This window comes from Trichomycterus rosablanca, chromosome 16, assembly GCF_030014385.1.
Source record: "Trichomycterus rosablanca isolate fTriRos1 chromosome 16, fTriRos1.hap1, whole genome shotgun sequence".
Lineage (NCBI taxonomy): Eukaryota > Metazoa > Chordata > Actinopteri > Siluriformes > Trichomycteridae > Trichomycterus > Trichomycterus rosablanca.
In genome coordinates this window covers 26909322-26923359 of record NC_086003.1, presented here as the reverse complement: position 1 = coordinate 26923359, position 14038 = coordinate 26909322, and the positions used below count along the sequence as shown (strand labels likewise).

The following is a 14038-nucleotide window of genomic DNA, read 5'->3' as shown; positions in this document are numbered from 1 at the left end:
AGTACAAGCAGTTGAGTTTTGGTCAATTAAAACGTAATAACAACAATACAGAGTACAGGTGGTCCACTTGGGTTGCTCACTATCTAGTGAGTTAGGGTGCGATTTGGACGCAGCCATATTACCAACGCTAGCTGCTATGGCTGCTCACATTAGCCAAGGATGGAGCTGGTTTCTCGCCCTGGCTTGTGGAGTTTCCTTCCTGAAATGTCTTCTAATAAATTCATAGTAAGTGAAATCCAAAATACTGTACACATGAAAGAGCTAAACTGTGTTTGAAATGATTTTGCTTTAGTAAACGAGCTTGAAACGGTGGTTTGTTTGACTTCACTAGAGAGCAGTTTGAACAGGTTGAGGTGTGGGAGCAGTGTTCTGTACTTATTATATTATTAATTGAGTTTCTATTGATCATGTATATGTTATGTAAAATAATAAATCCAACACTGATGCAAACTGTCTTTTTTTTCCTAAACCAAAAGGATAATCAAGGATAAAGTAAACTACATGAAACACTGTGACTTTACTGTACAGGGTAACTGTTTAAAAACACTGTTTTTGTTAAATGTTTTTACAATTTAGAAATTACACATTAATACATAACTAATAATACCCATTTGTAAAATGATTTGTGTATTGGCAGTCCTGTAGCAATATACTTGTCAGTTTAGAGTACAGTAATATGACAATGCCATTCCTGTAAAGCAATACATTCACCTTCTAAAGCACATTTCTGAGCACTGTGATTAAGACAGTTGTAAGTAATTTTATTTACTCTATATATTGCAACTTGCTTATTCAGTCTTTAATCGTTTATGTATCTACTATAACTATTTGATCCTGAATAATGTCTCTGTGGTGCAACACACAACTCATTCATTCTATTATTTGCCTACACATAGAGGCAGTTTAAAGTAGCCAGTCCACCTACTGGCATATTACTTAAAGTAAGTAAAGTTATAATCATAAGTAGAGTTAAGTAGCTGTCTAATCTGTGCAGGCATCAGTTGGATTTTGCACTTGTAATTGCCGTGTTTTAGGGTTTGCAGATTTCTTTTTAAGGAGCAGCACCAAATGTAAACCACTGTTTACAGTTTATGTAATTGTGTTCATATATTAAATATAAAGTAACTTAAATTGGAATACATTGTTTAAAAGTATTTGACAGATATATTCCTCATCTATACTGGGGTACAGTTGAGGAAAATGATTAATATATTCACTTTTATTAATAGGTACATAATCTGTCATTTTTGTTGTTACAGCCACTCTACAGATTTCGAGGTACATCGGAACTGGCTGGCCATCACTCACTCATTGCCGGTTTCAAAGTGGTATTATGAGGTTTGTGTTTACTTTAATTAATTATCCCATTAAACTTACCTACACTGGTAATGCTACCAACTTTTAATTACCATAAAGTAATTGCACAATCTGAATAAAATGTTTGAGTTTAGAGTTTTCTAAATGTTTGTTTACAGGCCACGTCTGAATGGACGCTGGATTATCCTCCCCTGTTTGCTTGGTTTGAGTTTGGACTGTCACACATCGCCAAGTACTTTGATCCACAGATGCTGGTTGTGCAGAATCTGAATTATGCAAGTCCAGCCACAGTATTGTTCCAGAGACTTTCCGTCATTGTGACTGACCTGATCTTCATATATGCTGTTAAAGAGTAAGATCTCACAGAAGATTGAATGTTATTGCATTCTCTGTTTTTATATCTAAAACTATTTAGATATAAAATGTGATATTTATTTTAAAACAGCACTTTAACAATTTTAAACTTGTGTTCTGTTTTGCATTGTTCTTAGATGCTGCAAATGTGTTCGGGAAGACAAAGGAAAGGATCTTTTGGGAAAGCCCTCTTTCATCCTGGCAACGCTGCTGTTATGGAACTTTGGACTCCTTATTGTTGATCGTATCCTTAATATAAATACCATACTTAAATATGAATGCTTTACAGTACTTTCTTCCTAGTAGTGAAGGCACCATTTTAAAACACTTTCAAATAAAAGTGTTTTTACTTAAAAAAAAGTAATAAACAAAAAATTGTAATTCCAATTTTAAAATAAATGTAAAAAAAACAATCCCACAATTGCACAAAATTATTATTGACGCTATTTTGCTGATGGGTACATTGCCAAATTGCATTTAACATTCCAAAACTCATTGTAACTAAAGCAAGTATGAATTTAATTTAAAATCTGATTGTAATATTTACTATCCCAGAATAAATTTGAATATTGATAATAATTCAAAATTTCACTTTATTAATACCATGAATGTTGAGTATTTAGGTACTGTGTTTATAGTGTTCCAGTTTTAGGCGTCACAGAGGAGTTAAATTTCCTGATTGCTCGTAAGAAGTTGATTCCATTTGTGGTCCTTGAATAATCTAATGTAGATATTCATTTCCAGTATAACGGCTTTCTTTTTGGAATTCTTCTGCTGTCTGCTGCAAGACATTTTCAGGTGTGTCATTATTTCAATTGTATATTTAGATATATAATCTGTAATATTCTGGCCATAATGCCACACAAGTTACACTCCAGCGTACTGTGATGCTCCAACCGGAGTCAATTAAATATATAAAAAAGTAAATGTATGAATTAAACACTCTTATTAGCTTATCTGCAACAGTTTAGACACTTCAGTAAATAGAGAACTGTTTCTAGTTTCATAAGAAAACTGCAGCATTTTCACTCTAAAGACGATCTAAAGAATCTAAAGGCCCATCGATGGGACGCTGCAGGTCAAACCAGACAAAACTACGTTCACTAACTTTTATTTACCAGCACAAGTACATCTTTTTATCGCAGATTAAAGATTTCCTTCCAAAATTACAACAATTCACCCATGCAGAACGGGCAAGTGTAAATAGAAGAAAGCTGCTGGGTTTGCTGGGTATCCTACTGGGTATTAATGACATTTGTTAGAAAAAAAGTTACAAAATTAATTGATTCTGCTTTATGAGAAGCACCTTTTAAATGCATTATTTCTGTATTTGTGTTTTAACAGAACAGACATTTAGAAGGAGCTTTACTGTTTTCGGTTCTGTTAAACCTGAAGCACATTTACCTGTACATCGCTCCTGCTTATGGAATCTTCCTGCTCAGGTGTTACTGCTTCACACACAGTAATGCAGGTAAGCTTTTACATAATAGAGTTCAACATTCAAGTATAAATTATGCCATTACAAATTTGAATCTTAGTATTTTAAAAAGAAATGTTATCATAAGCAGATATAAATTGTATGCTTGAGGATACACCGATCGGCCATGACATTACAACCACCTCCTTGTTTCTACACTCACTCACTGTCCATTTTATCAGCTCCATTTACCATATAGGAGCACTTTTAAGTTCTACAATTACTGACTGTAGTCCATCTGTTTCTCTTCATACTTTTTAAACCTGCTCTTACTCTGTTCTTCAATGATCAGGACCACCACAGAGTAGGTATTATTTATGCCTAGTTCACACTACACGATTTTTGCCCTCATTTTCGCTCGGCGACTGGTCAGCGATTAATTTTCCGGGTCGGGAGCAACTCAGCGTTTGCTCGGCGATCAAAACTCGGCTCTCAGTCGCTAAGTGTGAACTATCCAACAACTCGACCCGACCGGCTCGCCGAGCGCTCGGCGACTGGATTGAGTTTTCTAGCACGCCAGATATCTGATCTCAGACGGGCAACTGGGAATGAGTGACATGTCGAACAGCCAATGAGAACACAGGATACAGCGTGAGGGGAAATGCAGGAGAGGACAGGGGACAGGGGCTTAATTAATATAGTTTATATCAGGATACACCGACACACACGCGTTTTACAGTATTTCTGATTTGATCGTCCTCTACAAAACATAATACCCACGCTGCATTGCAAAACTTACTACAGAACAAGCCATATACTGTTCGTGTTGCCAAATCCACTCAGATTCATTTATTTTTCCTCCTTGATATTACGCTGCATCAGTGCACAAACCTTTTGATCTCTCGCTACTTGCTGACGTTCATTTTTTTGGACGTGGTATCATTAAACTTCTCGTCACTTCTCACGTGTGTTTTTGTAAAAAAAAAAAAAAAAAAAAAAAGAAAGAAAGAAAAAAAGGGAGACCAGAGAAGCTCGCCTGCGATTCCAGTTGGTGATGGATGGTGTAGTGTGAAACCCCCTATCGCCGATCGGTCGTGTAGTGTGAAATATACAACGACTGAAAGACTCCCGAGTGCAGGAGATTCAGTCGTATAGTGTGAACTGTACAGCGACCCGACCACTTGGAAAGTCGTGTAGTGTGAACTTGGCATTAGGTGGTGGATCATTCTCAGCACTGCAGTGACACTGACACGGTGGTGGTGTGTTAGTGTGTGTGGTGCTGGTATGAGTGGATCAGACACAGCAATGCTGATGGAGTTTTAAACACCTCACTGTCACTGCTGGACTGAGAATAGTCCACCAACCAAAAATATATTGGCGCCCCGTGGGCAACGTCCTGTGACCACTGATGAAGGTCTAGAAGATGACCGACTCAAACAGCAGCAATAGATAAGAGATCGTCTCTGATTTTCTACAAGGTAGGAGTGTCTAATAGAGTGGACAGTGAGTGGACACGGTATTTAAAAACTCCAGCAGCACTGCTGTGTCTGATCCACTCATACTAGCACACTGTGATATCACTGCAGTGCTGAGAATGATCCACCACCTAAATAATACCTACTCTGTGGTGGTCCTGACCATTGAAGAACAGAGTAAAAGCAGGTTAAAACAGTATGTGGAGAAACAGATGGACTACAGTCAGTAATTGTAGAACAACAAAGTGCTTCTATATGGTAAGTGGAGCTGATAAAATGGACAGTGAGTGTAGAAACAAGGAGGTGGTTTTAATGTTATGGCAGGTCAGTGTATATGATTGCATTTAAAAAAACAACAATACTCAGTATGTCAATATAACTTTGAAATGTAGGTTTTTAATTTGATTCCATGTCCTTATGAATCCCCCTTAAATCCCCTCTTTTTTTTCTTTTAGACGGTTCAGTGCAGTGGAGGAGTTTCAGCATTTTCCGTTTAGTAGCGCTGGGTGTAATTGTTCTGTCCACCTTTGCTTTGTCATTTCTACCCTTCATTCTACTGGTATGTAGCCATTCATAGATTCCCACTGTATGGATTAGTTGATAGTAATCGACATTTTTACTGAAGTCTTGTTTTTGTCTTACAGGGGCAGGTTCCACAGGTCCTCTCCAGACTCTTCCCCTTTAAGCGTGGGTTATGTCATGCTTACTGGGCACCCAATATCTGGGCTCTTTACAACATAGCAGACAAAGCTCTGTCCATGCTGGGTATGAAAATAAACATGTATTTGTATTCAACACAGCAGAACTTTGGAACTGACCCATGCATGTGCTTAGCGCTGTTGCTTTTTGTTTCAGGTTTAAAACTGGGGCTGCTCGACCAGACGAAATTCACCAAGGCCTCAATGACCGGTGGTTTGGTTCAGGAATTCCAGCACTCGGTTCTTCCCTCCGTGTCTCCTGTAGTGACACTTGTTTGTACACTACTGTCCATTTTGGTAAGTTTTTTGCAGACCCACTTTAGCTAAATGCTAAATGAAATGGTTTTGACTTTAGTTATTTATGGACAACAGTATACAATAAAAATGAATGACTTGAATTTAATTTTGCTTAACTACATTAGAGAAGCACTGCTGTCCACAGATAGCGCTTTTCCACCAAAAGAACTCTGGTTCTTGAACCGGTTCTGTTCGGGTTTCTTCTAACCTTGGTGATATTTTTTAGAGAACCGACCCACGTTTCCACCAGTTTTTGAGAACCAAGCATGCGCCATCAACGGTCTGCGTTGCGCAACAAAATAAAGAGTAGTAGCATGATGGTAGAGCGTGTAGATTACCTGCGAGCATTTGTGCTGCTGTTACAGATTTTATGCAAAAAGCATTGCTCAACTATTGCTCATAAGAAGATTTAGACGGTGACTCAGTTCTTCGTGTTTGTCGCCAATGTTGCTTTCTTTAGTACGCTTGCTTTCTTAAGCATTTTGCGCAGCGATTGGCTTGAGCGATAAAACATCACTTAAGTGTTCCATGACACGAGCGTCCATTTGTGTGAAATAACCATCAAATTTACTCTGAAAGCTCCACATGTATCTGTGTTTAGCTGTGTGGTTCTTGTGTGGTGGTTCTGCAGTTCGGGGGTTTGGGGTTCTGAGAATCAGCTTCACGGGAGACTCAAACAAGCTTAACGTAAAAAAAGCCTAATGTAACTTAATATACTAAAATATACTACGACACAGGAACACTACATTTTTCTCCGTTATTACAGGTTATAAGAGCTCTGTACAGCCCAAATTCATTGCTTATTGTTTTAGTACAACAAGCCACGTTAAGCTTTATTTTTCACGTTAAGCGTTGTTTGTACTTCCTTTTAACACGTCATATCACACAGTTCATCTCTTTTGAGGTGCTTTGAAAATATCAGCGGCAAACTCGCTCAAAATTCGATCAGATGAACTTATTGATGGAAGAGCAGCGCAAAAGCAGTTTTGCAGCATCTCATGTCAAAGCACCCAAACCTCTACACTGTGACACGCCCACAGATGACGTTACGGTTTGCGCTGAAAAAACAAGTATTCTGTGGTGCCAGATTAGAACGCTAGTTTGCAGTCTGGGACCTCCTTTTCTTTTGTGGAAACATGCAGAACCGGTTCAAAATCAAGTTCGAGAATCAGAACGGAGCCTGTTCTGCATCGGTGGAAAAGGGGTAAGACAGAGAAAGTTGTCTTTCCAGTTTCCATTGCTTTGTAAAGTTTACTTGAAGGCAGACAGTGTTGCACTTGTTTTAGTAGCGTCTAGCTTCCATCTGGACAAATGTTCTCTCAGCATAAAGTGACAATTTAGGGTTTTCTTCTTAACCTTGTCAAAGAGGCCAGGGTTTCATGTACATGTAATTAAACTAGGTGCTTGGGACGTGCAGCAGTCTGCTTCTGTAGCGCACCACTTCCGATATCCAGGTTTCAGTCCTAGTGGTGCTATCTGCCAGCTGAGCGTCTGCACAGACATGATTGGCTATGTCTGATTGGGTGGCTGAAATCCTGTTTTCCTGCCTGGGAATGGAACCATGCTCACCAGACACCCATGACGACTTAAAAAGACTCCTTCTAATATGATGCATGTAACTGTACTGTGTGCAGCAGTTCTATTTTCCGCACATACTTCAGTTTTGTGTTGTTATTGTCTCTGCTTTGTCTCTGTAGCCTGTTCTGTTCTGCATGTGGCGCAGACCTAACGGAGCCAGGGGTTTTCTGCGCTGCATGGTCATTTGTGCTCTCGGATCGTTCATGTTCGGTTGGCACGTGCACGAGAAAGCTATTTTAATGGCTATTCTTCCATTTAGGTAATACTTTATTTTACTGCTTTATAACAAAAGTCGTTCTTGTTTTTTTTCTTTGTTCAAGTGTTTATTTCTGATTACTTTAGCTTGCTTGCCGTCGAGAGTAAAGAGGACGCCCGAACGTTTCTGATTCTGAGCACCACAGGGCATTTCTCCCTTCTTCCACTTCTCTTTACAGCTCAGGGTACAGAATCATTCGCATTACTTAAACATATTTCATATTAAGTGGAGTGAATATTAACACATCTAACGTAACGTTTTGTTTTTCTTCAAATGCAGAGTTGCCCATCAAAATTATTATTATGCTGCTGTTCACAGTCTTCAGTTTCTCCTCACTGAACAAGCTTTTTAGGTCAGTAAATAATATGATATGTATTTTTTAATGTTTTTCAGACTGTATATAGACAAAAGTATTGGGACACCCCTTCTGATTTTTGAATTCATACATATAGTATGTTTTTGCAAATGTTAGGGCACATGCATTAGATTGATCATTTAACATACTGGTAATCATAAGGTATATAACAATACATGTACCATAATATTCTCCAACCATATTCTGTTAAGGGAGAGAGAAGGTCATCAGTAAGTTTCATTTAGTTAATAGTGATTTGTTCTGGGGGCGGCACAGCGACTCGGTGGGTAGCACTGTCGCCTCACAGCAAGAAGGTCCTGGGTTCGATCCCCAGGCAGGGCGAACAATCCATTCTGCTTAGAAAGTCTGAACCAGCAATTAAAGTTTCTTATAGCCAAGAGATTCAAATATATACACACTTACAAATATTCCAGCTTTGCATTAGTGAGTCTGTACTAATCAGGATGTTGTATCACTAATATAAGCTGCATTACTGTTTTTTCCCCAGTAAATCGGGTTGCTTGCTGAACCCAGTGGAATGTGTGTATCTTCTGGGTCTGGTACCTCTGGAGATCATCTGTGAGTTTGTTTACCCGCTGACTCGCTGGCAGCTCACACTGCCCTTCATCCCACTGCTCCTGACCTCAGTCTACTGTGCACTGGGTGTGGTTTACTGCTTCATCAGACTCTATATGTCAGTGTTTACTTCACTCAGGACTGGCAGCAAAGCTAAATCTCAGTGAGGCAGGGTGGTCGATGCAGTGTGAGCTCGTATATGCAGTGGTACTGGACACTATTTTGGTGCTCATAATTTTTCTACTGTATGTGGTATTTTTAATTAAAGAAAGAAATTTTTCAGATTACGTTTGAGATTTTTTATTTATTTCCTGAAATTCTGTTGTATTTTTGCCTTTTTCCCCCAATCTGGTCGAATCCAATTACCCAGTTTTATCTGTTCCGTAACCGAGAAGGGCCGTACGTAGCGCATGATCCCTGTGACGTGAGCAGTAGCCAACCACTTATTTTCCCCTGCATGAGGTGGGTTCAAGTTCACACAGGATGTTTTTGTGATTATAGCTTTATACAAATAAATATTATACATAGTATAGCTTTATACAGGTTTACAGATGACCTTGCGCTCATGCTGGTGGAATTTATATCAGAGATGGGGAGTCCGAGTCGCACGTAAGCCGCACAGAGCGACTTCAGACTTGACTCTGACTCGTTTCAAATGACTCGGACTTGACTCGTGACCCGCGTAAAATGACTTGTGGACAACAAACCCTCAACGCAGGCAATGAGTAAATGTTCCATCCAGCTTCCGGCGTAGTGATGAAGCGTCGCTCCCTACTTAAAATGGTGGAATACCCTATGTAGTGCACTTTAAAGTAACAGATAATGTGAATGGAACGCTCCTACAGAATTGGCGCTAATGATTGTAAGAGCCGCTTTCTGAACCAGTCAGACCTTCTGATTGTAATTTTTTAGGGGAAAAAAGCTGTTATTTGTATTTATTCAGTTTGCAGTGTCACACAGATGATTGTCAATGAAACGCTTGATTGGCTTTCTAACGAGTTCGTGTTTTACTTCACAACCGGGAAAAGTTTTTACACATTTACAAAATAATGGATTTTATTCCTAATGGGGGACACAGTTATAAATTTAATAGCATCTGGAAGAACATAAGCTAAGGTAAGCAGTATTATGGATTTTTTTTGCTGTGTTTGGGGATTTTGGCCGCTGTGCTGTAATTTGCAATGAAAACAAAACATCAGTTTAAGCTTTTAACTGGTACCTAGGAAAGTAAAGGCACTAAGTAAAACGGCTCAACACAGTCGCTAATCTGTTGTTGTTTTTATCTGAACTTACATATTCTTTCTACGCTACATTTCCAATATATGTTTTGTGTATATTATATTGACTCGTGACTTGACTCGGACTCGTGCCTACTCATGACTCAACTCGGACTCGTACATAAATAATATATACATAAGAATATATAAAAATATAAAAATATATATAGTTAAAAGTAAAATCCTCCATTGGTTCATAAGCAGTGACTGTTGCAGATTCAGTACACCCATTTACTGCACCACCATCAGTAAACCATCCAGTCTCACACTTCAGCAAACCATTTCATTACGTCAGTATCTTTAAATAGTACTGGTTTTCCACATGCGGTTAAATGTCAATTCACTAAAGGTGCTGTAAAGGGGTCTCCCAAATCAGACCAGTTCTGTGTGTTTTTATGGTTTCCTTCGTCCATTAACAATGATTTTTTCAAATATAAGTGCTACTATTTCCTCTGGCACAATATCATGATTTTGTGTGATGCCCTGGATGGCCTGTAATAATGCAAAAAGAAAAAGTAGGTACTCATTTTGAGTTCTTGTATGTTTAGTATACGGTTGTTCACATTTAATATACTTTGCATATACTGTATACTCAATTTAAATTTACACATCAGTTGTTTTGGACTTATACTGTCACCAAGTGCTAGTAGGTACACCTACACTGATCAGCCATAACATTAAAACCACCTCCTTGTTTCTACACTCACTGTCCATTTTATCAGCTCCACTTACCATATAGAAGCACTTTGTAGTTCTACAATTACTGACTGTAGTCCATCTGTTTCTCTACTTACCTTTTTAGCCTGTCTTCACCCTGTTCTTCAATGGTCAGGACCACCACAGAGCAGGTATTATTTAGGTGGTGAATCATTCTCAGCACTGCAGTGACACTGACATGGTGGTGGTGTGTTAGTGTGTGCTGTGCTGGTATGAGTGGATCAGACACAGCAGCGCTGCTGGAGTTTTTAAATACCGTGTCCACTCACTGTCCACTCTATTAGACACTCCTACCTAGTTGGTCCACCTTGTAGATGTAAAGTCAGAGACGATCGCTCATCTATTGCTGCTGTTTGAGTCGGTCATCTTCTAGACCTTCAGCAGTGGTCACAGGAAGCTGCCAAAGGGGCGCTGTTAGCTGGATGTTTTTGGTTGGTGGATTATTCTCAGTCCAGCAGTGACAGTGAGGTGTTTAAGAACTCCATCAGCGCTGCTGTGTCTGATCCACTCATACCAGCACAACACACACTAACACACCACCACCGTGTCAGTGTCACTGCAGTGCTGAGAATGATCCACCACCTAAATAATACCTGCTCTGTGGGGGTCCTGTGGGGGTCCTGACCATTGATGAACAGGGTGAAAGCAGGTTAAAAGGTATGCAGAGAAACAGATGGACTACAGTCAGTAATTGTAGAACTACAAAGTGCTTCTATATGGTAAGTGGAGCTGATAAAATGGACAGTGAGTGTAGATACAAGGAGGTGGTTTTAATGTTATGGCTGATCAGTGTATATCCTACTTTTGCAAGCTACTCATTAAAATGTTTTTTTAGTTAAAAGTAAATGTAGTAATTTCCTTCTTTGTATTTACCGTGAATATCGTCTCCAGTTCATCTTTGTCGATTTTTCCATTGCCATCCTTGTCAAATAGTTTGAAGTACCACTTTAATTTTTGGTTGATTTCTCCTTTTAGCATTAGACTGATAGCTGCGATGTACTCCACAAAGTCTATATATCCATCCTAAACAGAAACGTCGTCATTTTATAATGAACATGTAGTCTTATATGATTTAAGTATCTGAAAACAACAAGAGCGCTTATTTTGTCTGGCAAAAAGCAAACCCAGCATTTTATAGTGATAATACCAACAAGGTGGTGATTTTGTGATGGTGTGGGGGTGCTTTGCTGTGTCAGGACCTGGAAGAGTTTCTAATATGACTAAATTACGGATTGGGAGGTACAAAAGATTGTCTGTAAGCTAAGGCTTAGCAGCAGGACAATTATTGAAAAGTAACATTGATGCTTTGTGATGCAAAACCCAAAATAAGCAGTTTAAGCCCCCTTTTAAAAACAGTGAGACCCTCTCAATGAGAATCTATGGTGGCTGGGCAGTTCTTTCAGTCATAGACTAATTCCACCAAAGAGATGTACTTCTACTGGTCTTCTACATTTCCTATAAATTAGTATGTTTGTTTATCAGGATTTTAACGTCATGTTTTACACTTGTTACAAAGAGCAAGACAGAGCGCTTCAGACGTTCTTTTGTGCCAACTGCCATCAGACTATATAACAATAGCAGAATACACAGGCTGTCCTCACACTGACGAAACAGCCCCCCCCCCCCCCCCCCCCCCCCCCCCCCCCCCATACAATAACTCAAGGACCCCCACCCTTTTTTCCAGCACTGGACTCTACATTTAATCATACACACATATGTATATATTTACATATAAAATATATAGTGTTTTATTATATAGTTGTTATTACCATACTAATGTATAATAGTAATTGCATCTCATAGCTAATATTTTTATAATTTTTTTTTATTGTACTCTATTTTATTTACTCTATTTACTGTACTTACATTGTACTTGAGCTGCTGAACACTCAAATTTCCCCCCATGGGAATCAATAAAGGAATCTTATCCTATGAATCTTATCTACCACTGAGATCCAGGATTCTGGGGTTTAGATATCAGCTATGCTATAAGCCAGATGGGCATATGCACAGACATGATTGGCTTATGTTTGAAGTTGCTTTGGATAAAACCATCTGCTAAATAATGTACATGTAATATTAAGGGCAGTGGATTACAAATTGTACACAGCAGCAGGTGGATTGTCAGTAAGTGTCAGTATACCCACACAGTGCATCTACATGGTAGGTGTACTTTATAAAAAAACATTAAAGAAAATGTACATACATTGTTCAGTAAGAGCTAGTGCATCCATTAAAACAGCATAAGATAACTGGATTTTCTTCCTATTCTTACCCCATCCATGTCGAACGTATAGAAGACTTGTTCCACATATCCACTGGCATTTTCAGACATTACCTGCAGCCCCAGGATGGACTTTAGTTCGAATAGTGTGATGAGACCTGATGGAGACTCTTTCATGAACTTATTGTACCAGTGGTGCATGTCCTCAGCCAGGATGTCGTCCAGGGTGACATGCTTGTTGCCCATTGTTGTCTTGCTTCAGTAATGAAAGTTCTCAGGCAATAAAAATAATCTGATGGCCCGGCTACTATCTGGATGTTTTTTCCAGGCTCTCCAAGACCTGCTGGTTCTTCCTTTTACATGCTTTAAAAGTCCTCAGTACTGATACCACTGCTCTCTGACTGACTGTACCTGGCTTTTAGAACCTCAGAAACTCTTATCTCAATGTACTACTAAAAAGGATGGTCACTTAAAATAACCTCCTGTAATAGGATAATGGCAGCCTCCCTGCCCTGAAGGAGAGAAGAGCCATTCCCTGAAGAAGAATAGCTGGCACAGAACAGTGAACGCTTGCATAACCCATCCTGAGGTAAAGGCAGACCTTAAACTTTGTCTTGTCAAAAAGTATATTTCAGTGGGTAAAGTGGATAAACTGTACGTCCATATATTCTCAAATCTATATCATTTACATTACATGGTCAAATGTATTTAAACTTCTCCCTATTACTAGGTGTAGGTGCATAAAAATCAATATAAATATAATACTATTATATGCTTCTAACTTTGTGGCAAGACTTTGGGGAAGGTCCTCTTCTGTTCCAGCATGACTGTGCCCCTGTGGACAAAGCGAGGTCCATAAAGACACGGATTAATGATCTTGTGCTGAGGAACTCAAGTGACCTGCACGAGTGTCCTGGCTTCAACCCTGACCAACCCTAAACATTTTCATGATGGAATGTTCATTGTAAGCCAGGTCTTCGTGTCCAAAATCAGTGCCTGACCCAACTAATATTCTTTTAAGTCAATGCGCTCAGATTTACAAAGACACACTTCAAAATGTGTGACGAATGAAGGCTGATACAGCCCAAAGAGTGAGGGCTGATACAGCCCAAAGTAGGCCACTCGATAATTGTCAATGGTTTTTATAACAATGTTCTACAAACGCCTGATGTCCACATACTTTTGACCATAGTGGATGATAAAGGGGAACGTTTAGCTATTTTTATAGCAGAATAAAGCTGTATAAAATGTACTTTTCTCCAAAACAATTCAGTTATTAAAATAAAAAGCCAAATCAAATAACCCCAAGACATCAGGGTATCTGTATTAAGTAAAGAAAAACCTCATATTTTATCCCAAACTGAAAATGTCTAGTCTATCCCAGCACCTCCTAGTGTTTGTCACCATACCAGCACTTAAAATTTCTCCCACTACATAATAGAGAGAGCAGCATCATGTTCTGTAAACTCTCCAAATCATCCATTGCAAGTGCAGGCA

General features: G+C 39.0%; 2 protein-coding genes across 3 annotated transcripts; one reads left to right on the top strand and one right to left on the bottom strand.

Annotated features, from left to right (window-relative positions):
- The first annotated feature begins 136 nt into the window (after positions 1-136).
- Positions 137-8610, top strand: alg8 (ALG8 alpha-1,3-glucosyltransferase). 2 transcript variants are annotated; one of them, XM_063011235.1, is made up of 13 exons: positions 137-225; positions 1260-1338; positions 1476-1669; positions 1809-1915; positions 2402-2469; positions 3016-3142; positions 5019-5122; positions 5208-5328; positions 5419-5558; positions 7256-7395; positions 7479-7576; positions 7672-7744; positions 8256-8610. In XM_063011235.1, the coding sequence occupies exons 1-13, from the start codon at positions 137-139 to the stop codon at positions 8488-8490; spliced, it is 1575 nt and encodes a 524-aa protein (XP_062867305.1). In that variant the 3' UTR covers positions 8491-8610. The 2 variants fall into 2 exon arrangements, with proteins under 2 accessions (XP_062867305.1, XP_062867306.1); XM_063011236.1 differs by having other exon boundaries at positions 144-225; positions 5460-5562; positions 7297-7395.
- A 1383-nt stretch (positions 8611-9993) lies between these two features.
- On the bottom strand, positions 9994-12787 carry guca1d (guanylate cyclase activator 1d). Its single transcript, XM_063012172.1, has 3 exons — positions 12593-12787; positions 11191-11340; positions 9994-10092 (listed from the first exon to the last, which is right to left on the bottom strand). The coding sequence occupies exons 1-3, from the start codon at positions 12785-12787 to the stop codon at positions 9994-9996; spliced, it is 444 nt and encodes a 147-aa protein (XP_062868242.1).
- Positions 12788-14038: the final 1251 nt, after the last annotated feature.

Coding starts and splice junctions, on each gene's coding strand:
- alg8 (XM_063011235.1), top strand. CDS start 137: ATGGCTGCTCACATTAGCCAAGGATGGAGCTGGTTTCTCGCCCTGGCT. Junction 1,670..1,808: donor TTCATATATGCTGTTAAAGA/GTAAGATCTCAC, acceptor CATTGTTCTTAG/ATGCTGCAAATGTGTTCGGG. Junction 5,559..7,255: donor GTACACTACTGTCCATTTTG/GTAAGTTTTTTG, acceptor TTGTCTCTGTAG/CCTGTTCTGTTCTGCATGTG.
- guca1d (XM_063012172.1), bottom strand. CDS start 12,787: ATGGGCAACAAGCATGTCACCCTGGACGACATCCTGGCTGAGGACATG. Junction 11,341..12,592: donor ATACGTTCGACATGGATGGG/GTAAGAATAGGA, acceptor GTTTCTGTTTAG/GATGGATATATAGACTTTGT. Junction 10,093..11,190: donor AACTGGAGACGATATTCACG/GTAAATACAAAG, acceptor GCATTATTACAG/GCCATCCAGGGCATCACACA.